Source organism: Nomascus leucogenys, chromosome 15, assembly GCF_006542625.1.
Source record: "Nomascus leucogenys isolate Asia chromosome 15, Asia_NLE_v1, whole genome shotgun sequence".
Classification (NCBI taxonomy): Eukaryota; Metazoa; Chordata; class Mammalia; order Primates; family Hylobatidae; genus Nomascus; species Nomascus leucogenys.
The window spans coordinates 47,696,635-47,724,300 of NC_044395.1; the positions used below are offsets into that span (position 1 = coordinate 47,696,635).

Here is a 27,666-nt window from a genome sequence, read left to right on the forward strand (position 1 = left end):
ACAATTTTTATCTGTGTTTAGGGAATCCCAAATCATGCCCATCTATGTTGGTGAACTTAATCAATAAACGTTTGTGTTCTGACTGCTCCACCAACGGGCCACTCTCCCTTTTGTGTCCTGCTTCTTGGGGCTTCCCTGTTGTCAGAGACAGAACAATATTGAAGTTAGGCCCATTAATCATCTACAATGGCTTCTAAATTTTCAACTGGAAGGAAGAGTCACATGACTGTCACTTTAAATGAAAGCTAGAAATGATTAAGCTTAATGAGGAAGGTGTGTCAAAAGCCCAGATACACTAACTAATCTAGGCCTCTTGTGCGAATTAGTCAAGTTGTGAATGCAAATAAAAAATTCTTGAAGAAAATTAAAAAAATGCTACTCCGGTGAACACACAAATTACAAGAATCCGATACAGCCTTATTGCAGATACAGAGAAAGTTTTAGTGGTCTGGATCAAACCAGCCACCACATTCACTTAAGCCAAAGTCTAATTAATAGCAAGGCCTTGAATCTTTTCAACTGGCTCAAGGCTGAGAATGGTGAGGAAGCTTCAGAAGGAATGATTGCAGCTAGCAGAGTTTGGTTAATGGAGTGTAAGGAAAGTAGCCATCTCTATAACCTAAAAGTGCAAGGTAAGTAGCAAATACTATTGTAGAGGTTGCAGCAAGTCATCCAGATATAAGATAATTGATAAAGGTGGTTACGCTAAACAGTACAGTTTCAATGTAGACAAAGAAGACTTATATTGGAAGATGATGCTATCTAAGACTTTCATGCTAGAGAGGAGAAGTGAATGCCTGCTTCAAGGCTTCAAAGGACAGGCTGACTCTCTTGTTAGAGATAATGCAGCTGCTGACCTTAAGTTGAAGCCAGTGTCCTTTTATTGTTCCCCAAACCCCAAGGCCCTGTAAGAGCTATGCTAAATCTACTCTGCCTGTGCTCTAAAAATGGACCAGCAAAGCCTGGATGACAGCATATCTGTTTATAGCATGCTTTACTGAACATTTTAAGCCCACTGTTAAGAACTACTCTTAAGAAGAAAAGCTTCCTTTCAAAATATTACTGCTTTATGAAAATGCACCCAAGAGCTCTGATGAAAAGTTACAAGGAGATTAATGTTGTTTTCATGCCTGCTAAGACAACATCTATCCTGAAGCTCATGGATCAGGGAGAAATTTTGGATTTCAATTCTTGTTACTTCATATTCATAATGCAATAGCTGCCACAGATTGTGATTCTTCTGATTAATCTATGCAAAGTAAACTGAAAATATCTTGGAAAGGATTCAACATTTTAATTACCATTAAGAACATTAGTGATTCATGGGAGTGGGTCAGAATATCATTATTAACAGGAATTTGGAAAAAGTTGATTCCAACCCTCATGGATGACTTTGAGGCGTTCAAGACTTCAAGTGGAGGAATTAACTACAGATGTGGTAGAAGAGTAAGAGAACCAGAGTTAGAAGGTGAGCCTGACAATGTGAATTTATACAATCTCATGGTAAAACTTGAGTGGATGAGAAGTTGCTTCTAATAGATAAGCAAAGAATATGCTTTTTTGAGATGGAATCTGCTACAGCAAAGATGTTGTGATGCTTGATGAAATGACAATGATTTAGACAATTACCTAAATCTAGTTGATAAAGCAGCAGCAGGGTTTTAGGGTATTGACTCCACTTTTAAAAGCAGTTCTACCTTGGGTACAATGTTATCCAACAGCATTATATACTACCAAGAAATCTTTCATGGAAAAAAAAAACAGTCAATTTATGTGGCAAACTTCATTATTTTAAGAAATTGCCACAGCCACCCAAACATTCAGCAGCCACCGCCTTGATCAATCAGTAGCCATCAGTTATCAAGACAAGATCCTCTATCAGCAAAAATATTATGCCTTGCTGAAGGCACAGATATTCATGAGCATGTTTTAGCAAAAATGTATTTTAAAATTAAAGTATGTCCATTTTTTATACCTAATGTTATAGCACACTTCATGAACTACAGTGTGGTATTATACCTTTTATATACACTGGAAAAGCAAAAAATTGTGTGACTCACTTTACTGTGATATTTGCTTTATTGTAATGGTCTGAAATCAAAACAGCAATATCTCCCATGTATGCCTATATATTCTTAATATTAACCCCTTTTCAGGTGCATAGTTTGCAAATATATTCTCCCATTCTGCAGGTTGTCTCTTCACTCTTGATTTTTAGCTTTGCTGTGCAGAAGCTTTTTAGTTTGATATAATTCTCTTATTTGTTCACTTTTTCTTTTGTTGCCTGTGCTTTTCAGGTTTTATTGCAAAAACCTTTGTTCAGATCCATGTCATAAAGCATTTTTTCCTGTGTTTTCTTCTAGTATCTCATAGTTTCAGGTCTTATATTTAAGTCTTTAATCCAATTTGAGTTGATTTTTGTTAAGTGGTAAGAGATACAGTTATAGTGTCTTTCTTCAACATGTGAGTATCCAGTTTTATCATCACCCTTTATTAAGGAGACTGTCCCTTCCCCAATGTGTGTTCTGATACTTCGTCAAAAAGCAGTTGGCTGGAAATACATGGATTTATTTCTGGGTTCTCTCTTCTGCTCCATTGATCTATATGTCTGTTTTTTTATGCAAATACCATGCAAGCATGAATTTACAAGGATTCCTTGTACTTCCTTTTTTTTTTTTAATCATCTCAGAAAGATTGGTATTATTTCTTCTTTAAAAGCTTGATAGAATTATTTGGCAGTGAATATATCCAGTGCTGAACTTTCCTTTCTGAATCAATATCATTACTCATTATTGGTCTGTTCAGGTGTTCAGTTTTTCTGTGTCTTCATTATTCAATCTTGGTAGGTTGTACATATCCATAAATTTATCCATTTCTTCTAGGTTTTCTAATTTGTTAGGGATATAGTTGTTTATAAGAGTCTGTAATGATCCTTTGTATTTCTGTGGTATATTTATTTTTAGCCTATATTCTGTTTATGCTCTGATCTTTATTATTTCTTCATTCTGTTACTAGTTTGGGGTTTATTTTGTTCTCATTTTTCTAGCTTTTAGAAATGCAACTTTTGCTTATTTCTTTGGAGTCTTTCTACATTTTTGATATAAGTGTTTTTGCTGTAAACTTTCCTATTATAACTTCTTTTTCAGCATCCCATAGGATTTGGTATGTTGGGTTTCCATTTTCATTTGTATCAATATTCTTCAAAAATGTTTCTTCACAGTTTCTTCATTACTCATTAGTTGCCCAGGAGCATGTTGTCTAATTTTCGTTTATTTGTACATTTTACAAGGTTCCTCATGTTATTGATTCCTAGTTTTATTATATTTTGGTTAGAAAAGTTATCTGACATAATTTTAACATTTTTAAATATGATAAAACTATTTTTTTTTACTTCACATATGGTCTATCCTGGAGAATGTTCCATGTGCTGCTGAGAAAAATACATATTCTGAGGCTGTTACATGAATTTTTCTATAAACATTTATTAGGTTTATTTGGTCTACAGTGTGGCTTAACTCTGTAAAGAAACTGATATTTCACTATATCTGGATGATCTGTCTATTGCCAAAAGTGGAGTGTTGAAATCCACCACTATTATTGTACTGCAGTACAATCTGTTTCTTTAAGTCTATTAATGTTTTCCTTATGTATATGTATACTTGTTATATCCTGTTGCTCTATTGACCCTTTTATCATTATGAATGTCTTTATCTTTTTACAGTTTTTGGCTTAAGCTCTATTTTGCCTAATGTAAGTATAGCTACTCCTGCTTTATTTTAGTTTCCATTTGTGTGGAATATCTTTTTCATTCCTTACTTCACTTTCAGTCTTCATGTGTCTTTATAGATGGAATGAGTTTCTTGTATGCAGCATATAGTTGGGTCTTTTTTTTTTTTAATTCATTCAGGCTTTCTGTTTTATTTTGATTGAAGAATTTCATTTACATTTAAGGTAATAAATGATAGGTAAGGGGTTACTACTGTCATTTTGTTGCTTGTTTTCCAGTTGATTTATTGATTCTTTTTGCATGTCTTCTTTTACATTTTTTCTTTGTGATTAAGTGATTTTTTTCTAGTAATATGCTCTGATTCCTTGTTTTTTATTCATTACCTCACAATTGCTGTGTTTTCCCTCTCCAAATTCCCAGAGATGCTCTCTGTTACTGCCAGGGTGAGGAAGGGGTGGTGTCAGTGATTCAGGTCTGTTTATTAAAATCTCTTATTCTAGTTTTTATTTGTGTGAAATATATTTTTCATCCCTTCCTTGCAGTGGGAGAGGGAAGATCTTTGTAGCTTTCTATTTGCCATCTTCTTCTGCCTCCCTCACAATTTACATATTTTTAAATATTGCCTATCTCTTAATAATAATAGCTAATATATAAAAATATAAAGGTCTTGAAGGAGGAATAATTGCAGCCTCACCTTAAATTATCATGAATTTATCTTATAGAAGGCTCACTTTAATAAAATGTAAAATTTAAATGATTACTAATTTGCATCACTTCTTTGTATTATAATTTTTAGATGATTGAATTTATCTTATTACATTGTGTTAGTGCCTTGTTTCCTGCTTCTTGATATGCTTCTTCCTTGGTGATTAATTTTATTTTTCATTACTCTGTGCATTTATGATAATATGATATCTTCTGAAACATGTAGCTTTCATTAGTGTCACAAAAATTTCCAGGAATACCTTAACAATGCTTAATAATGTTAATTTGTTCTTCTCTGTCCATCTCATTTTTTTCTCACTAAAAATGTAGGTTTTTCTATTAGTTGAATGATAATTAGATTTACAGGTTTCTGTGTGATATAATGGAAACAGTGCTTGATAAAATTCAGCAGCCTGGTTTTTTTTCCTAAAATTTATTAATTTTGTGACCTTCAGTATGTTACTGAATTCTATTGAACTTTTTTTTTCATCTGTCTATAGGGTATAATTATTTCTAACCTATTATCTCCTTTTTGTTATGGGATTACAAGATATTTAAGAGTCTAGTAAATTGCTTTAATAAGTTACGTAGTTTGAAATTACAGCAATTTGTTCAACACCTATAAATTCCTTTTCAGTACACACAGTATTTTATATAACTCTGAAGAATGAAAATATCACATGAATAAAATCTTCCTTAATATGCTAGGGTCTTCCTTGCTAATATGGATTTACCTGACTTAGATGGATTCTCTCCTTCCTTTCATTTCCATATACTAGAATTTGCATTCCATAAATATTCTTTTTACCTCCTATTCTTCATCCTAACTTTGCACTCAAGTCTGATTTATGCTCTACTGCTTCATTAAGACAATGCTGCTGCAGGTCACTAACCACCATGTCTTGCTGCCTTCTTTCAGTCCTAGTTATTTTTATTTGCATTATGGCATTTAACACTATAGGACACCTTTCCATTCTGGAATCATCGTCTTTCTTAGATGCATGTAGGTCTCCTCTATTTCCAGTGACCATTTTTCTTTCCTGCAGTAGGTTGAACAGGCTTGTGTATAAATACCTAAGCTTTGATATTAGAACTGATTTTAAGTTCCTACTCTGTGTCCCTTTAATAGTTATTTGACCTTGAGTAAGTTGTTTAATCTCCTGCTGTAGTTTATTCATCTGGGAAATGAGGATAATATTTCATTCCAGTCTCACTGGGTCGTTTTGAACATTCATTGAGATTATGTGCATAAAAGCTTAGCCAACTCTAACTCTCAATAATGTTAGACGTCATTGATACATTTTTTCAACATTTTTAAATTTTAATTGACAATAATAATTGTACATATTCATGGAGTACATAGTGGTGTTTTCAATACATATAATGTATAGTGGTCACATCACACTAATTTAGCATATCCATCATCTAAACATTTAGCATTTCTTTGTATTGGGTGGGAGCATTCAATCTATTACTATTATTGTTTTCAAACAACCATTCTTCCCTTTAATCATTTACTTAATTCTGAGCAAAAGCTCTGGCGTAAGCTCTCTGTTCTTTCTCTTCACTCAGTTTCTTGGCTTTACCTCTTATTTTTACACGTACACCCATATCCCCCACTGCCCAGACCTCTCATGAGAGCTCCATTATTAGATTAATTTTTGAGTCCAAAATGTCATTTTGTAGATTCCTTGTGGTAATCCATGTGTCCATAATGGAACACAACATTCCCTGTCAAACATCAGCTTCTACGACCTGGCTATCCTATCTGTTAGTTGGTCTATCAGACTACAAACTATGAAATCATTCTTAACTCTTTCTTTTTATGTATTACTTAGCCCTAGACAAAATATGGTACCAAACACCATGATTTCTTTGTAGAAATGGCTTTATGATTAACTCTTTCTTTGCTTTCTGTTGTCTGTGACCTATTTAAAGTTCTTGTAATTTCGCAATTGGATTTTTTTCAGTAGCTTCTCAATGGATCTCTCTCACACACCATTTTTGCCTCCCATCACCCTTATGAACCATTGCCAGAAAAATATTTTTAAATATTATTTTCATTCTATAACTTTCATGCTTGAGACATAAACTGTCTGCATTGCCCAGTGTATTATTAGGTTGCAACTCTGTCTGACTTGGGGACTTCTCTTTATTTTAGTGCTTTCTCCCATTGTTCACCCATATGGGCCCTATGATTCAGAAAAATCTAATGACAACCAAAAACATAATTTATATCCATATCTGTCACTCCACTCCCTATAAAGCTCTGTCCCATATCTAGGATATCCTCTCATATAGTGAAGTATTTTTTCTTTTCTACCCTTTCTTTGTGGCCTAACTAAAGTTCTAACCTCTCCCTAGAATTATTTCTTCCCTTGTATTTTTTCTTACTTCTATTAGAAAGACAGGATGCTATCACTGTAAGTGATGGAAATTAAAATCAAGGAAAAAAAAACCTACTTGTTTATGTAATTGTGAAAAAACAGGGATATAGTAGGGGCCACTAAAAAATATAACCAGGGATTTTATACTGACAGATTCACCTCCTTACACCTATTAATTTCCCCTCTTTTTTGTAGAGGCATTGTTCTCTCTTTTCATTTCTTCATGAGGTTGGAACCGTGGCTAATGACTGCTGTTGGCTCACATTTTTGAAGAGAATAAAAATATTTTTCAAGGAATAAAGTGATTCTCTATTAGCTTGAGTTTGAAAAATGTAAGCAAAAGGCCCGATGAGCAGTTTAAGTGACATCTCAGTCCTTTAAGCCAATAACTGAGGTTAGGGGGTTGAAGAGTCATAAATCTAAAATAAAATTATACTTTATTAAATATAAATTATTATAACACTTTTAAAAATTTATGCCTTACAATTTATTAAGTAAAGTGGATCATGTACACACATCAAATAAACAGAGAAACAGGGATCTATTTCCAGGAAAGGGGATTATGAACAGTCATTGCACTGCTGGAGTTCTTGGAAACTGGACAGGTACCATTTTTATATCAATAATAATGAGTTTTTAATTAAACTTAAAGCACATCCATGATTATTTCCTTTTTCCATAGTTACCTACACAATTTCATGAGCTCATGACCCAGTGTAATCCTGAGTCCTTGAAATGTTTCTAAAACTGATTCACCCTTTCAGTGAAATAGGAATAGATAGGACTTCCATTTCCAGGATTTTTCTCAGCCAGAAGTGTCCCCTGGAGGCTTGGGCAGAATTACAGATATCTTGCGATTAAAGGAAAAAAAGGAGCCACACTGGCTGCTTCTATCTGCTACAGAGCAAAACTTGCTATTCCTGTGTGTTAGGTAATCCCAAATGTTTTTTACATTCTAGTATCTCCAAGGTATGGTTAAAGGATTAGGGTGGAAAGAAAACCGCAGACATTAGTGCAGCACAGTTGAAAAAAGCCAATACTTTGGTACTATCCCGGGATTTCATCAGCAGCAAAATGAGGACAGGAGAATTAGACCATAAGTGATTTTATTAAAACACTAGGGGAATCCAATCAAGATGCTTTAGCTATTAAGATCCCTGATTACATGGGTTATATCTGTTCTAATTTGCTTCGTGAGGTGCCTACATAAGCAAAAGAGACAAGGACCGTGTTTTTAAGAAGTACTAAGATGTTGTTACTTTGGAAAAACTACTAAATACTCAGTGCATATCTAATGAGCAGTTTTAGTTTTAAATTTCTAGGAAGAATGCTTGGCAATAGTTGAATTAACATTTGCCAGGTATCTAACTGAGAATATAAGTTAGGAGCCATAGGTGTTAGTGAAACATGGAGAATAGATGGTTTTCATTCAGGAGTGTGTCATAGTTGTGACAAACACCAACAACTAAGAAGTTAATAGCAAAATAAGAACTCATAAAAATGTGTGTGACTAATATTAAAAAATACTACTCTACCCTTATTTATATGTCAGGCTCTGATATAAGCACTTTCCATGCAAAATCGCATTTAATCCTCATAACCACCTTATGAAAATGTTATAGATGAGAAAACAAAGGCTTAGAGAGATTAGGTAACTTGCTCAAACATCCAAACTAGTAGATGTCAGAGCCAGGATTTGAAATCAGCTTTGATTAATTCAAGTGAAGTTCAAATTTCATCTAATTTCAGAGCCATTCTCATAAGAGCTCTTTATGATTGCCTACTGAGAAGAAGAAATTATGAGAGAACTAAGACAGAAACTAAATTTTGTTGAGTGTCTATCCTGTGCCAGACTTTGGTCTGGTGATTGGCCTACTGTATCTGATATGATTAAAGAAACTGAAGCTCAGAGACATTTAAATAACTTGTCTAAGGTCATGTATCTAGGAAATTATAGATACAGTAATCAAACTCAGTCTATATATGGCAAAGGCCAGTGCCCTATCCAGGTATTATGATCTCTATGACAATAAAATTAACTTCATCTTGCCTAAGGATTTGGGTACTCTTTGTGACTGCAAGTTTTGGTCAGCTGCAGAGAACTATATTAGTTAGCTTGAGCTACAATAACAACAAACCCACAGACTCAGTGGTTTGTAAACAACAGAAATGTATTTCCTTATAGTTTTAGAGGCTGGAAGTCCAAGATCAAGGTGTCAATAGGCTGTGTTCCTTCTGAGGATCTGTCTCCTTGGCTTGTAGATGCCATCTTCTCCTTGTGTCTTCACATGATAATGTGCATGTCTATTTCTTAATCTCTTCTTATAAGGACCCCAAACAGCTAGATTAGGGACCACCACCACCCATATGATTTTTTTGCCTTAGTTTCCTTTTTAACGACCCTGTATACAAACACAGTCACATTCTGAGGTACTTGGGGTTAGGATTGCAACATAGGAATTTTCTGTAAGACACAGTTTGGCCTATAACAAAAGCCAACAGTGCTCTGACATGACACTAAGAAGTTAAAATAAACTTCTTATGACAAAAGACACAAGAAAACATCTTAAAACTGAACAGCCCATGTATGATATAGTCTTCGCTTTCATCACTTTCTTTCAAATTACTGTCGTTTCTCATCTGGACTCCTTACTACATTAGCCTCCAAACTAAGCTTCTTGCATTTTCTCATATTCAACCCCAAATGAAGTAATATTTTGCCAGTAATTTTTAGATTCAATGCTATCCCCATCAAGCTACCATTGACTTTCTTCATAGAATTAGAAAAAAAAAAACTTCTTTAAATTTCATATGGAACCAAAAAAGAGCCTATGGAGCCAAGACAATCCTAAGCAAAAAAAAAACAGTGCTGGAGGCATCACACTACCTGACTTCAAACTATACAACAAGGCTACAGTAACCAAAACAGCATGGTACTCATATCAAAACAGATATATAGACCAGTGGAACAGAACAGAGGCCTCAGAAATAACACCACAAATCTACAACCACCTGATCTTTGACAAACCTGACAAAAACCAGCAATGGGGAAAGGATCCCCTATTTAATAAATGGTGTTGGGAAAACTGGCTAGCCATATGCAGAAAACTAAAACTGGATCCCTTCCTTATACCTTTTACAAAAATTAATTCATGAGGGATTAAAGACTTAAATGTAATACCTAAAACCATAAAAACTCTAGAAGAAAACCTAGGCAATACCATTCAGGACATAGGCATGGGCAAAGACTTCATGACTAAAACACCAATAGCAATGGCAACAAAAGTCAAGATTGTATAGCATAATTCCAAAGATCATTATTTACTTTGTATTCCAGGAGAGTGTCAAACTCTACCAAATTACATTAAAAAGTGGCCCTGCATATTGTCAATGCTTCATTTCATGGTAAACATCCAAAATCAGGCCTTTGTTCATTTTGTGTGCTTTATTTTTATGTATTTATTTTTTATTATACTCTAAATTCTGGGATACATGGGCAGAATGTGCAGGTTTGTTACATAGGTATACACATGCCATGGTAGTTTGCTGCAACCATCAACCTGTCATCTATATTAGGTATTTCTCCTAATGCTATCCATCCCTAGGCCTCAATCCCCCAACAGGCCCCAGTGTGTGGTGTTCCCCTCCCTGTGTCCGTGTGTTCTCATTGTTCAACTCCCATTTATGAGTGAGAACATGCAGTGTTTGGTTTTCTGTTCGTATGTTAGTTTGCTGAGAATGATGGTTTCCAGCTTCATCCATGTCCCTGCAAAGGACATGAACTCATTCTTTTTTATGGCTGCATAGTAGTCTATGGTGTATAAGTGCCACATTTTCTTTATCCAGTCTATCTTTGATGGGCATTTGGATTGGTTCCAAGTCTTTGATATTGTGAATAGTGCTGCAACATATGTGTGCATGTGTCTTTATAGTAGGACGATTTATAATCCTTCGGGTATATGCCCAGTAATGGGATTTCTAGATTAAATGGTATTTCTGGTTCTAGATCCTTGAGGAATCACCATACTGTCTTCCACAATGGTTGAACTAATTTACACTTCCACCAACAGTGTGAAAGTGTTCCTATTTCTCTACATCTTCTCCAGCTTCTGTTGTTTCCTGACTTTTTAATGATCACCATTCTAACTGGCCTGAGATGGTATCTCATTGTGGTTTTGATTTGCATTACCGTAATGACTAGTGATGACGAGCTTTTTTTCATATGTTTGTTGGCTGCATAAATGTCTTCTTTTGCAAAATGTCTGTTCATATCCTTCACCCAGTTTTTTTTTCTTGTAAATTTGATTAAGTTCCTTGCAGATTCTGCATATTAGCCCTTTGTCAGATGGATAGATTGCAAAACTTTTCTCCCATTCAGTAGGCTGCCTTTTCACTCTGATGCTAATTTCTTTTGCTGTGCAGAAGCTCTTTAGTTTGATTAGATCCCATTTGTCAATTTTGGCTTTTGTTGCCATTGCTATTGGTGTTTTAGTCATGAAGTCTTTGCCCATGCCTATGCCCTGAATGGTATTGCCTAGGTTTTCTTCTAGAGTTTTTATTGTTTTAGGTATTACGTTTAAGTCTTTAATCTATCATGAATTAATTTTTGTAAAAGGTGTAAGGAAGGGATCCAGTTTTAGTTTTCTGCATATGGGTAGCCAGTTTTCCCAACGCCATTTATTAAATAGGGGATCCTTTCCCCATTGCTGGTTTTTGTCAGGTTTGTCAAAGATCAGGTGGTTGTAGATTTGTGGTGTTATTTCTGAGGCCTCTGTTCTGTTCCATTGGTCTCTATATATCTGTTTTGATATGAGTACCATGCTGTTTTGGTTACTGTAGCCTTGTTGTACAGTTTGAAGTCAGGTAGCGTGATGCCTCCAGCATTGTTCTTGTTCTTTTTTCTTAGGATTGTCTTGGCTGTATGGGCTCTTTTTTGGTTCCATATGAAATTTAAAGTAGTTTTTTTCCTAATTCGATGAAGAAAGTCAATGGTAGCTTGATGGGGATAACACTGAATCTACAAATTACTTTGGGCAGTATGGCCATTTTCACAATATTGATTCTTCTTATTCATGAGCATGGAATGTTTTTCTATTTGTGTCCACTCTTATTTTTTTGAGCAGTGGTTTGTAGTTCTCCTTGAAGAGTTCTTTCACATCCCCTGTAAGGCTGGTTCAACATAGGCAAATCAATAAATGTAATCCATCACATAAATAGAACCAATGACAGAAACCACATGATTATCTCAATAGATGCAGAAAAGGCCTTCGATAAAATTCAACACCTCTTCACGCTAAAAACTCTCAATAAACTAGGTATTGATGGGACGTATCTCAAAATAATGAGAGCTATTTATGACAAACCCACAGCCAATATCATACTGAATGGGCAAAAACTGGCAGAATTCCCTTTGAAATCCAGCACAAGACAAGGATGCCCTCTCTCACCATTCCTATTTAACATAGTATTGGAAGTTCTGGCCAGGGCAATTAGCCAAGAGAAAGAAATAAAAGGCATTCACATAGGAAGAAAGGAAGTCAAATTGTCTCTGTTTGCAGTTGTCATGATTGTATATTTAGTAAACCCTATCATCTCAGCCCAAAATCTCCTTATGCTGATAAGCAACTTCAGCAAAGTCTCAAGATACAAAATCAATGTGCAAAAATCACAGGCATTCCTATACAACAATAATAGACCAATGGAGAGCCAAATCATGAGTGAACTCCCATTCACAATTGCTACAAAGGGAATAAAATACCTAGGAATAAAACTTTGTTCATTTTAAACTCTGTCATTGTAATACTCTATTGTATCCTTCTGGAGTGCCACTCTACTCTCTTATCCTATTATTGCCAGTGTAGTCTTACTTGCAGTTTAAATCATGTTACCTGCCTTCAGAAACCTCTTCTATTGCACCTCTTTATGTATGAAGTTTGGGCCTCCACCTTGTAATCTTAGCCTACTTGCCCTCCCATCATATAGCCCCAACTGTAGGCAGACTGGATCTTGACCACATACTACCCACTTTCACCTGCCTATGCTCTTTTACTCCATCTAGAATGCCAAAGTCCACTCCTTCTGCAGGGTCAAATTTAAATTATACTTTATGAACAGAACTTTTCCTAGTACAGCAAAACAGAAGTAATAATATTTTCCGTTCTACATCATTAAACTTTCACCTTTATTGTACTGGATCTTTATAAAAAGGGAGTCTCTATTATAGCCAGTTAAGTCAGTGATCCCTTCAAAGTCATGGAGTAACTGAAAATGTGACCGAGATCATTGACTAGAAGAATTTTAGGATTTTTTTTGGCATAGTCCAGTGTTGTGCTGGAACCAGCTCATCTAGGCAATTGTAAGAGAAATAGTAAATTTTTAAGAGTCTGTTGTTAAACACAAACATTATTAAAAATTAAATTATATAAACAATAATTAAACTGTAAAAAATAGAAGTTAACTATCAGGCAATTCTAATTAAACATAACTCCTTTTAACGTATTTTACAGTTTTATATGCCCTTTAGGCTATTTCCAGCTCTACTGTCTATGTGGTCAACATAATATATATGGGTGTGTTGTTCCTCTCCCTGTGTTCATGTGTTCTCATAATTCAGCTCCCACTTATAAGTGAGAACATGCGGTGTTTGGTTTTGTTTCTCAATTCATTTGCTAAGGATAATGGCTTCCAGCTCAATCCATGTCCCTGCAAAGGACATGATCTCATTCATTTTTATAGATGCATAATATTCCATGGTGTATATGTACCATTTTTTAAAATCTGGTCTATCATTGATGGACATTTGGGTTGATTCCATGTCTTTACTATTGTGAATAGTGCTGCAATGAACATACACATGTATGTATATTTATAATAGAATGATTTATATTCCTTTGGGTATATACTCAGTAATGGGATTGCTGGGTCAAATGACATTTCTGACTCTAGACCTTTGAGGAGTTGCCATACCATCTTCCACAATGGTTGAAATAATTTATATTCCCACCAACAGTGTAAACATGTTCCCATTTCTCCACAACCTCGCCAACATCTGTTATTTCTTTACTTTTTAAAAATCACCATCTGACTGGCATGAACTGGTGTCTCATTGTGGTTTTGATTTGCATTTCTCTAATGATCAGTGATGTTGAGCTTTTTATCATGTATTTGTTGGCTGCATAAATATCTTCTTTTGAGAAGTGTCTGTTCATGGCCTTTGCCCACTTTTTAATAAGGTTGTTTTTTTCTTGTAAATTTATTTAAGTTTCATGTAGACTCTGGATATTAGACCATTGTGAGATGGATAGATTGTAAACATTTTTCCCTATTCTGTAGATGGTCTGTTTGCTCTGATGATAATTAGGAAGAGCATCAGGAAAAATAGCTAATGCATGCTGGGCTTAATACCTAGGTGATGAGTTGATAAGTGCAGCAAACACCCATGGCACAGGTTTACCTATGTAACAAACCTGCACATCCTGCACATGTGTCCCAGAACTTAAAAAAAATGAAAAAATAAAATCTTCCCTATAGATACAATATCAATACTACACAGTCCTTGTCACACTAGTCACCATATAGTAAAAAGGCAAACATTAAATTTTATAATTAAAGTAATGCAACTAGTAGCACCATAGAAATATGCATAGTGGATATATCTATTGACATTTCTTCTATTTGAATTTAAAACTGAGAATTTTTAAGTGTTTGTTATTCATTTACTCTGCATGTTAACATAAATAACGTTTTTATGAAAATGACTATATTTCCCCAAAAAGCAATAAAGTTTACTAAGTGAAATACCCTAGTCACAAAAAGAAAAATATATATAACAATATAATAAAACAGTATAGGAAGCAGGTCTAAAAATCCACTGTCTAAGGTTTCTTAGAATACATATAATTTTGTAATTGAGGAGACAAATTTACATAAAAAAGGTAAGCCATTTCCCAAAAACCATGTAAGTGATAAATCAAACAAATAGATTTTCAGTCATTGTCTCCTCACTCTATCGAGGGCACTTGTGACGAAGCTGTGCTGTCCTTGATAATATATCTTATCTTAGCCCAGCTTAGTGCTTTTATATCACAATGAATGCAGAGTAGCTTCAATAACAGAAGCTGCCATACACAATGATTCATAGTAGATGCTCAGTAATTTACTTATGAAAAATTGCTGCTCATTTTCTAAAATTTATTTATTCAACAAATACTTAGGTTGCCTAGGCTCTAGAGATAAAGGGGGTAATTAACCCCTTTGTTCAACTATCTCACAGTCTTTTATGGAGTAAGACAAATACGTAATTACAATAAAACATGAACAATATCCTATGACATTGGAGGGGAGTTGAGCAATGAGAGCACAGTGGAAGATATCTGTTTCAAATTGTGGGCCAGGTGTGGTGGCTCATGCCTGTAATCCCAGCACTCACTCTGGGAGGTTGAGGCTTCCCAAAGCCTCCTGGGATTGCTTGAGCCCAGGAGTTCAAGACCAGCCTGGGCAACATGGAGAAATTTAGTCTCTACAAAAAAATACAAAAATTATCCGGGTGTGGTAGTGTGTGCCTGTAGTCCCAGCTAACTGGGAGGCTGAGGTGGGAGGATCACTTGAGCCTGGAAAGTTGAGGCTGCAGTGAGCCATGATTTTATCACTGCACTCCAGCCTGGGTGACAGGAGTGAAACCTTATCTCAGAAAAAGCAACAACAACAACAACAATAAAAACTTAATTTAGAGAATTCTGTCACTCTCAGCCGACTCTTGAAGGATGGGTAGGAATTAGCTAAATAGAAGGGTATTCCAGGAATAAGAGAGATTGTGTGAAATTTAGAGATATAAAAAAGCCTAGTGTATTTGATCTACGTATCCTTTGTTATGGCTGGAGCATGTGCTGTGCCTCAAGAAAAGGCAGGCAGTGAGACTGGAGAGAAGAGTTAAGCAGCAGATCATGAAAAGTTTGGATGCCATTAAATATCCTAAGAAGTTTGAATTCTATCCTGAAATGGATAGGATCTAAATTTCTTTGCATGCCTAAAGTGGTACTGTCTAACAGAAATGTGATGTTAGCTATATTTGTAATTATAAGAAAAAGTAAAAATAAATGGTATTAAATTTAATAATACATTTTATTTAACCCAATATATCCAAACTTCTATCATTTTAACATGTAATCCACATATTAATGGGATATTTTGCATTCTTTCTTTTATATTAAGTCGTTGAAATCTATTTTGTGTTTTACACTGATTAAACATCTCAATGTGGCAAGTGGCTATTAAACTGGACAGCACAAGTCTATATTATAGAGGAAAGTCACCAAGGCTGTAATGCCTGAACACAGCATAGTTACCCACCCTTAAATGAGGCTCAAAATTTGGCAACAACGACAGCACAGCCATTACACTACATTTTAATTCTTTCTTCTCATTTCTGAATCCAAAGTGAGTTCCTCCTCTCAGTACTGTGTTGAGACACCAAGTCCTTCCAAAGGGAATCTGGCTACAACAGAATCCAGGCAGCGCAGATCTAAACTGGAGAAGGTGGTGGCAGACCAGGGAGCTGCTGTCAAAGAAGCGACTTTTTTTCAGCAAAAGCTGTCAAGCGTGAAGAATTTTGGCTACGCTGTGGAGGATTTTCTGCCTTCAGCTGGTGATGGGAGAATTTCTGCATTGTCATTAGATCCAGTTAGAATCAAGGATCATTGGTGACTAGTGAGCTAAAACAGGCAAAATAAGTAACACCAATCCACCCAACCCATTGACATGCAGCTCCGTATAGAGTTTTGTCCTTTCTGTGGAAACGGAATTAGTTTTAATGAGACATGCACCGAAGGCTTCAGCTGTGAATTTGACAGCTTACAAAGAAAGCAGAAAGAAGTTGAATTCTGGAAGCTTAGAGTGGGAATCTGGGTCATAGCTTCTGTCTCAAGTTTTTATTTTCCTCTAGGAAGAATAGCCAGAGGAAAAAAATGAGGAAGACTCCAATATTTTTAAGAAGATTAAAAAAGTGATTTTTTCATTACGCAAATCTCAAATCATTTAAAAAAATAATAAAAGCTTGGAATATTACAAAAAATTTAACACCAAAATCACTGTTTTTGTCATTTTCTATGGTCCCTCTGAAGTTTCTCCCTCTTCAGCAATGATGTAGTTAAGTAACCAATACAAGATAATATGGTATGTCTATTTTCAAGAGCCTCTTCTTATTTTACACGACTTTGTCCATAGGAAAGCTATAATTAAGCGTTGTGTATTTTGTGGAAAGGCTCTGGGATTTAAACACCATCTATCAGCAACATGAGGACTGAATCATTTAGTGCTAAATCACATACATCTATAATCTTTTGGAAATTAAGCAAAATACTTACATATTAAATAATATGTTTGCTGAGACAAATTCAATTCAGTAGCTATTGGAATTAGTTTCAAATGAAATATTTAGTAGCAGGCCTTTGGAAGAACCACAGGACTAAATTGAACAATTTCTACCCAGTGTCTTAAGATTAACAATAAATGGAAGGCAAAGAGCATGGGCTTTGAAATTTGACAGAATGAGGGTTGAAATTTCAGCTCTTCTATTTACTAGCTGTCAATTATTTGGCAAATTCTTTCAGCATCAACACCTTATTTAGAAATGTGGGAAATAATAGTAACTTCATTAGGTTGGTTGGTTTTAATAATAACACATTTGGAGTGAATAGTGCAATAATTTGTTCATATTATTAACCTTTTACCAAATAATTTTACAGGATCTAGATAAATGTTGAGGATGGTGATGATGATGATTATAAAAAAAATCCTGAATTCAGTGCTTACTCTGTTCCATTTTCTGGGCTAAGTACTTCACCTAAAATAACCCCTTCTTAATATGAGCAAACAAAACTTCTTGAATTTCCGGATTCTCTTCTAATCACCACCACACTCTTAGCTCTTGTTCACTGCCAAGTGTCTCAAAAAAGTTGTATAAATATATTGTCTTCACTTTTTTTACTCCCATTCACACAAGCCTACTCCTATACATCTTCTACTATGTTGCCAGAATTAGTGGATTTTTTTCACTACACATCTTACTTTAGTTTTCAACAGAGTAAATGTTTAAAAAAAAGAATGTAAAAACAGTTTATTTTCCTCATTTCCATAAGAATATATTATCTTGGTTTCTCTTCTTCTTCTTCGTTGTCTTTGTGAGCTATTACTTCTCAGTTAATGCACACATATTTGAATTCTTTAGGGTATAATTCAGAGCTCTCTTTCCTTCACTTCCTACACTTTTATCTATTATTGTTGCTATCCGTATTCTGAAGACTCCCAAATAGTTCCAACTCAGACTTCTATTCTCTTAGCCAGAATGTTCTTATTTAATTTCCTACTTGGCATTTCTACTTGGCTATTTCACAGAAATTTAAAATTTCTTTCCAAATTTGGTTTTCTTTCAGTTTTGTCTATATCAGTTCATTCAACCCAATTATATGAACTAGAGTTGCTGGAGGGAGTAGATACATGTTGAGAATCAACTTTTGATTCCAGGGCTCAGGAATCTACCAAACCAAATATGACACTCAAACTTGTTGTCCTCAAGATGTGTGGTGGTTAAAACTGTCACGTATTCTTCTTTAAATAATCTGATTTCCTGTTTTCTACCATATCTAAATTTATTTGGTCAACATGTACCTTTGCTCTTAAGATCAAACTTCTTTCTCTAACTCCATACTTGATAGCCAGAAGAAAATGCACCAATTCAGCATATCACTCAGCAAACCACGTGGCATGTACTTTTACGGCAATATTCAGTAGCCCTGGTTAGTATTCCTTTAAATAATGTTTTATACATATAGTTTAAAATCCATGAGTGGGGCTATGCATAGTTATAAACTTATAACTTATCTACTTTTATTACATAATTATACTAGCAATTTGTTTGCTGCTTAATTTACTGTTGAAGAGTTCATCAAATGTTACTTACATAATCCATTCCTGGAGTAATAACTAAAGCAAATTTTCTAAAGGAGATCCTTCTGGTACTTCCAATAATAAACACCTTGGATGAGATTCAATAATGCCGTGCCTTATGCCTAGTGCTGTGGTATATGGGTCGTGTTACAGAAAGACTCCAGGGCAGAATGAGAAATAATTGAGCCATTGTTCAAAACTTGGAAAACTGTTTGTTAGCAAAGTTTTCATATCCATGACATTTATAATTCAGGTACCTTGATGAAGGTGCATGATAATGATAACTTTTTATTCCAGTCCTTTGGCTTTAAAACTTTCACATTAATGAAATATGTCCAGGTTCCTAAACACCTCAATCTCAATTATATAGGAATTTTTAGGAATATTTCTTGGATCATTTAACTTCCTTCTTTCTTTCCATAAAAATATGTATACACATTTCTTGCATCATTTAACTTCCTTCTTTATTTGCATAAAAATATGTATATACAATGTTTTGTTGTGAAGATAGAAATATCTGCATTAAAGAACACTGTCTGGTAACAGGAGATAAATATTAAAAAAATGAGTTTAACGCAGAGTTTAGAATGCTATATCCATTGCACATATGGCTGTAGTGGGGAAAATGGCATCAAACAAAAGAACATCTTTATGAAACTATTAATCAAATAAGAAGAGGTGCTTCACTGTCAAGCTTTTCCCACTCCTGGCCATTTTGGTTAATCACTAGTTTAAACCATAACCCTGTCAATATGGGCAGTTCGGGCTAAGATCTCTTGATGAACACTTCTAATTCACATTAAAGGACATGAAGTGGAGACTGGACACTGCTTATATGTATATTTAGGGGATGATATCATGCCAGACTAATGTCACAACTCACATGAGAAATGACTGAGTTTTACTTCACTAGTAGTTGTCAGTAAAATGAACTGTGTTTACAGTAGCAACAAGATATTAGTAGTTAAAGCCACTTGAAATATACTTTAAAATAATTGTTTATAATGGGAATCTTAATTTCCTTGTGAGGAAAAGATACTTTGGACCAACTAAGATGGAAAATAAAGTTCTATTGCAGAAGGTTAAACTTATTCCTTTTCTTTGCAAAGATCTAGTATTTCCTGAAGTGAATACTTTCTGAAAAAGTATTTTCCACATTCTTTTAGCATCTGCTTGGTGTTCTGCTTAGAAAAATGTATTTACTCTTCCAAATTTTTTTTTGCCTATTTTTCTGTACCACTTTTCTGTACAAGAAATACGTAAGTACCTACCATGTGATGATATGTAGTTAAATAAAGCATTAACTACCCTCTGTGGGCTCACAGTTTTGAAAAGTAGGATATGAAAATACATCCAAAATATAATGAATATGTGCAATAGGCAACATATATAATATAGAATATCTATTTTAATTTAAGCCTAATTTATTATAATACTTAGTACCTTAACTCATTTCCTGACTCTGAGACATTTTAGAAATCCCATGATAAAACACATTATTTAAAGTGAGTTATGTTTCCTAAGAAAAAAATTCAACATCATGGTTTATATTTTTAACCAAGTTTTCAGAATCAAATAAATCATGAGTATAATCAGCCTTGTTATAAAGGTGAAAGATCCACAATTAAAAACTTTTTTAGCAATTACAAACTACAGAGATTATAAAAATACTGTAATTAAATAATGGCACTATGGAGAAGATGCAGTCTCTATCCTAGAGGAATCTAGGGAATTGAATTTGTACAACATGGGAAAAGGTATTCCATGTAGAAAGAACAGCATTAGTAAAAATAAATAAATGAGAATATGTGGGGTGTCTATGATACATATGAAAGAGAATAGTAAAAAGTACAAAACAAAAAATAGTGGCTGGTAGGGTTTGGGAAAATGAAAAATAAGAGATGATAGAGAAAATAGTATACAAGCTTCTATGCAGTGAATCGGGGTCTGATTTATGGAAATAAAGATACTATGAAAAAAGAAAAGTATCAAAGAAAACAAAATTACTTGTATCTTTACTATGATTATAATAGTTTGATTTTGATTCCAATGATAGTTTTCTCTAACACACGAGATTGATAAATTTAAACAATATATTTAATGGCTATTTTGCCAGAAAAATGAATATCTCACTAGGTATACCTTGTCTATGCTGTTATACTTTATTATCTTTATCTTAAAGTGACGACTGTAACACAGTTGTTAATGATATTGAATTTGTACCATCTGAAATAGCATTTACCTATGATTACAAATTACTTACTAAAGTATGATTCAGTGCCTTTTGACATACAGTTCAAATAAAAAATTTTTCCTAGGTTAGCAGAAAGTTTTTTATTTTATAATTTAATTTAATTTAATTTTATATCCAGGGTGTTCATGTGCAGGTTTGTTAAATGGGTATATTGCCCTTTGTTGGATTTGAGGCTTGTAGTGTACCCATCACCCAGATGTGAACATTGTACCTAATAAATAATTTTTCAACCCTTACTCCCTTCCTACCCTCTTCCCTTTTGGGGTCCCCAGTCTCTATTACGAAAGAAAGTTTTAAAGTTACTCTTTAACAAATCCTGTTTCCAGTGTGTGCTTTGTAGGGTCAATGTAGGCAGATACTTCTAGATCCCAGCTGACACAATTCAAGTCAAATAGTATTAATGAAAGCACTAGCTTTAAACAGTATCTGAGGTTGAATTATTAAAATCTGTTATGATCTGAGGAAAACTCTGGGGTCCTCAGGGTAAATATTTTTATTATTGTGCAACTCTGTTCATGTTTTAAGTGAAATATTTTATAATAGCTTATTAGAGTGATGCCCCCTAGACACAATGTGGCAATCCTGATTGCTGGTCACATAGTTGGGCAATTATTTTAATCTGGAAATAGACATTGATTATTTTGTACTGCTCATTCAATAATTTGTTTCTTTATTCAACATGTGTTAGTTATCTAACAGGTCTCATTCACGGTACAAAAGTGAATAATATATTGTCGTTGCAAATGGCAGAAATTTTTCTTTTTAAACCCATTTTTTAGGGTTTTTAGGCTGACTAGTATTTCATTGTGTACATATATACACCACATTTTTTAATTCATTTATCTGTTGATGGATATCACTTGGCTTTTGTAAATAATGCTGCCACGAACATGGGAGTGCAGTTAAAATTATCTGGAAAGGTAGCCAGAAGTAGGGGTGCTATATCATATGATAATTCTATTTTTAGTTTTGTTGAGGAACTTCCATGAAGTTTTCTATTAATGGGTGTACTAATTTACATTTCCACCAAGGGTAGCATATAAAGAACTTCTGTGAGTTTTATCTCTAAAACAGGATAAAATGATAAAGCAGAGAGAAGACAATTACTTTTAAAATTATCTGCATCAACTCTCTCCTTTCAATGACTTTTAAGTATGCTAGTTTATTTTTTTCATTAAATGTATATTTTCATATTTTTAAAAGTCAAATAGTACAGCAGGGCTTAAAGTGAAAAAAGTGTTTTAGTTTATCATCCTTTTATTTTCACCTCCATATCTCTAATATGAATATGTCTTTTTAAAAAATAACTACTTTTAAATGACTGTAGACATTATCTCTTACCTTGTACATCTTCTTGTTCCTTCTTTTAATATAATTCCCTCACTACATTAGCTACCTCCTGATTATTTTAGCATCAAATAATTCCCTTAATCACATATATTTTACTTTCTGTATATCTTGACTTCCAAATTGGGAGTGGGAGATTTTAATGGCCTTCCTCTTCCCAACAACTTTCCCTGCATCTACCTCTCAGCCTTCATCATCTTTCTCTTTGTCATTGCGAAAGTTGATAACAAATATATTTTATTGCAAAATGAGTTTTTCCATTTGTCTATAGGTGGATTTTTAAGGTTGAAAATCAATGACTGGGCCGGGCGCGGTGGCTCACGCTTGTAATCCCAGCACTTTGGGAGGCCGAGGCGGGCGGATCACGAGGTCAGGAGATCGAGACCACGGTGAAACGCCGTCTCTACTAAAAATACAAAAAAAAAATTAGCCGGGCGTGGTGGCGGGCTCCTGTAGTCCCAGCTACTGGGAGAGGCTGAGGTGGGAGAATGGCGTGAACCCGGGAGGCGGAGCTTGCAGTGAGCGGAGATCGCGCCACTGCACTCCAGCCTGGGCGACAGAGCAAGACTCCGTCTCAAAAAAAAAAGAAAATCAATGACTGACATTTGCATCATTATACCTGTAAGTAGTGTGAGCTACGAGTGAAGACATTGGGCTATGATTACATTTTCTCCACATAATTCCAAGTTGTAAACCCTCTGCTACCTAAAGAAAAACGTTCTACGGATTCTGTCTTACTTTTATTCATTGTTTAAAATGAAGTCACATGTTAGTTTCATATTTTATACCACAGCTTTCTTTCTCAGTTACTTGTTTCCCTCTATTGGAAAAAGTAATAGTTGCTTCCTTAGCTTTTTCCTCATTCTACATATTACTTGAAATGTGTTCTATTCTTATTTGAGAAGCCTGTAGACTTTTTTTTTTGCTGCACTTTTTTCATTATTTTAAAATGTATAATTATAGAATACAGTGTTTCTATCAACTACCAGAAAGTCTCAACACTTCAGTCTTTTCCATTTTATTGGAAGACATATTCTCATTTGTCTCCCAGCTTACAAAGGATTTCTTTTGTTAAATCAAAATTATATTCTGTAAAATTTTTATGTCACACATGTATTAAAACTTTCTTATTTAAATGTTTAAAGTAAACTTTCTTTCTTAGAGTAGTTTTTGATTCACTGTAAAATTGAATGAAAATTTTTCATATACCCCCTGCCTTTTTTAATTTTAAAGAGTACAGCTTGGGATTTGCTCTGGGAAAATAATACTTTATTCTGCTAGTGTAAGCTTATTTTTTTAGTCTAGTGTACAGTAATGGTGCCATTTGCTCCACTGTTTCTTTTGGATGCTCCAGTAAAGAGTAGCTAAACTCTGTCTAGAATATTCTTTATAATTTCAGTAGGTTCAATTAATTGGGTTCAGGTGACCTACCAGATAGTTTACATACATTAAATATAATATTAAAATATCTGAATATGAAGCAGTGTTACTTCAGAAGGCTGAGATTAAAAAGACGATATAAACTGGAGTTGAACTCAGGTTTCTCTAATAACAAAGTTCTCTCCACTATTTCAAGCTGCTTCTCAACAACATATTGTATAAACAAAAAGAGTTAAAGCTGTTAGGAACAAAGTGCTAAATAATCTGAATTTGTTAGGTGTCTTTTCTTGCTTAACAGTGAATGTATTGAGAATAAAAGTAAATAAATGATGTGAAATTCTCAATAAATTCACATCACAATCACTATACCTAATTTCAAATTATTTATGCAAATGCCTCTGCATTAAATCAAAACATGAAATGCAAGACAGTCTGTTGAAAAACAGAGTTAGCTAAAAATAAATCAAAGAATAATAGATTACTCACATTAGTGTAAAACTGGTAGTAATTTAGGCCCGTTGGCACATTTTTCAGAAAGTGCCCTTTAAACTTTGTTAATTGCAAAATAACTAGATTGTCCACCTGCCATCATGACAGAGGCTTCTTGTTGCTTTTAATTCTGGAGAAGGAGGGAAAAGATGCAGCTGGCCCACCAGTATTTTTGGCTGAGACTCAAGCTGACCTGCTCTGCTCTGCCCTTTGCAGTTTGTTCATGGAGATAAAATTTCACCAAAATCCACCCTCAAAGTTAACAGATTTCATTTGCAGCAAGGTACCTGTGGTATGGTAGCTCCCACATCAGGACAGGAATCAGAGATACATGTTCAAACAAAGATCCTGACACCTACTATCTGTATTTGAACTTCAGTTTTATCAGCCAAGGGGAGATAACGTTAACCTTTATCACAGAGTTGTTGTAAGGAGCAGTGAGCTAACATATATAAACTGACTTTCCCAAAATCAAATTGTTGTGGAGTTATTTTTATTGCAGTTATAGACATATAGTGAACCCTATGCAGTGGAATGCCCACAGTGCTCCTTATTAATTTGATATCTACTCCTCCTGATGAGATTCCAGTTCCTAGGTCAACTTGATTTTTAGGTCAGTCGCATCCTTATATGTTTTACAGCTTGGTTATCTTGTAATAGCCTCTTGTATTCTTCAGAGCAATCCCCCTCATATATCTAATATTTTGAAAATTCAGAATATGAGTCCTGTATAATATATAGAGCCTTAAAATGTTCCAAAAATATCTAAAATTGGAGAATTGCCACTCTGAAATGGGAAAGAGAAATGCGGATGTAATTAGAATTCTGAGACTCCTAAGAGTCAGCCTTAGACAAGTAGAGGGAGCAGAATCTATGCTATTAGATCTGTGAATGGAGTTCAGCCCTCCACTTACCGCTAGTGTAACTCCAGGTAAATGTGGACCTAACTGCTCTATCTGTTTTCTGATCTACGTATGGAATGGAGCTCATAATATCTACATCAATATTTTATTGTGAGTGCTAAATTAGATCACATATATAAAGGTCCTTGTGTCCTGGCATACAGCTGACTGTCAATATTAATCCCCCTTTTTCATTAATTTTAAAAGACTAACATTAGTCCTTAGTCCCCAAATTTTACAAAAGACTTTGAACTTTTTATCCTTATTAGTAACTTCCCCATGGTTGTATAGGATAAAACTGTAAGTGTTTTTCATAAGTTTACACATTCATCTGTGACAAGACTTAAATCTTAAGCAAGGATCTCAGTTTTTCAATTAAGACCAAACCATAAATTCTCATGATTATAAGTATATAATATACTGAGTATTATATATAGTATAATACTTTATAAAATATTTATATGGCAACATCTATACTATATAAACTACATGTATTACTTATATGTACTATATCTTTAAATAAAAAAATCTCAGTGGGATGAAATTGTCATCAATGAGAAGTAAAGGGAAGTGAGATAGAATGCAAAGAAAAAAGCAGATAAATATTTCCATCAACTCATATTTAGAATAAAAGCTATTTTGTGTCATAAAAGGATGATGAATTTCTTACACTTTTTATATTATTCTCTCTATCACAGTGGAAATATAAATGATCAATGCATATATAATGTGGTTCAATTGTAATTTGCCCAAAATAAGCAATTCAGCGGAAGAGCAAAACCGAAATTCAGGTCTTCAGGTTACAAGTCCCATACCAATGACTTTCATGCTCCTAACACCTGCATTCTGATTATACCCAATATATGCAATACTCTTATTTCACTATCCCTCTGCTTATCTATGTTTTCACACAGGCAACTATGGAGAAAGTGGGATGGAAGCCTTCAAAGATATGTCAGCGAAGGAAGGGATTTGCATCGCCCACTCTTACAAAATCTACAGTAATGCAGGGGAGCAGAGCTTTGATAAGCTGCTGAAGAAGCTCACAAGTCACTTGCCCAAGGCCCGGGTGGTGGCCTGCTTCTGTGAGGGCATGACGGTGAGAGGTCTGCTGATGGCCATGAGGCGCCTGGGTCTAGCGGGAGAATTTCTGCTTCTGGGCAGGTGAGTGATAAGAAAATTTACATGGAGTTAATACCAGGAATTTGGCAGCACCGAAGGGTAGCTTTTAGTGTACAATAAAAACATATTTCAAAGCTTAAACTGTGCAGTGGAAATAGAGCTTAAATTTCATAACGCACCTGTGCCTAGAGAAAATCATGGAAAATAAGTAGACCAGCCATGTGCTGATTAATAGTAACAGGAATCAACAAATGGAGATGATGCATCTTCAAGTCCTAAAAACCATGACTGTAAGGTAGTGAAATGGATTTTTATATCCTTGAGTAATTCACTTGGAAAGTAAACATGACTCAAACTCATAGTTGCTTTTAAAACTGATTTTAAAACTCATAGTTGCTTTTAAAAATGACTACATGAGCTTGGTTTATAATGTAGAATCATAGAATTTGGGGTTTGAAAGTGAGGGATTGCTTTCAGAGCACATTTTTAAAGCATTAGAAAATTGGCTTTTTATTTTATATCACAAAAATGTAGGTGCCTGGTGACCTACATTGTTTCTAGACAAGATACTAAAATACTAGCTTCTACAGAGATTGACTTTAATTATCTGAATAATTCACTTGATTGACACAACTCAGCACATTCCCTGTTGTTGTGGCTGAATCAGTGTATTAGTCAAATTCTCCAGAGAAATAAAACCACAAGTATATACATAATAACAAAAATATGCATATATGTGTCCTGCACACATATATATGTGTATGTATACATTTGTGTGTGTGTATATACATATGTGTATGTATATATATATATATATATACATACACATATGAGATTTACTACAAGGAATTGGTTCATGTGATTAAAGACCCAAGAGAGCCAATGTGTAGTTTCAATCCAAGTCCAAAGGTCTTAGAACTATGAGAGCTGATAATATTAAGTTGCAGTCTGAAAGTTGGTAGGCTTGCAATTCAAGGTGAGCCAATGTTTCAGTCCAAGTCTGAAGGCTGAAAAAGACCAATGTCCATCTCATGCTATCAGGCAAAAGACATTACCTTTTAGCCTTTTAATACTATTCAGGTCTTCAGCTGATTGTTTGAAGTCCATCCATATTAGAGAGGGCAATCTGCTTTACTCTGTCTGCTGCTTCAAATGTTAATCTCATCCAGAACACTCTCACAGACACAGGCAGAATAATGTCTGTTAAGATGTCTGGGCACGCATAGCCCAGGCACTAGACACATAAAATTAACTATCATAATTAGTAAGACAACACCGTAGTTTTGAATGTGTGAATGAGGTGCGCTTCTGAGATGGTAACACTGGAAGTTATAAGTGGTAGGGAAGCTGCTTCTTCATTGCATACCTTTAAAACATTATGTACCATATATCTTTTTATTAACATGTAGC

The 27,666-nt window shown here is 34.5% G+C and overlaps 1 protein-coding gene across 4 annotated transcripts in view; it reads left to right on the forward strand.

The window, feature by feature from the left end:
- The window catches only part of GRM5 (glutamate metabotropic receptor 5), a 579,659-nt gene that overhangs the window by 192,751 nt on the left and 359,242 nt on the right, over nucleotides 1–27,666 (forward strand). For all 4 annotated transcript variants that reach the window (XM_030829702.1, XM_030829703.1, XM_012502874.2 and 1 more), the window contains exon 3: nucleotides 26,049–26,298. In XM_030829702.1, coding sequence (XP_030685562.1) covers nucleotides 26,049–26,298 — 250 coding nt within the window. The remainder of the gene's footprint in view (nucleotides 1–26,048; nucleotides 26,299–27,666) is intronic.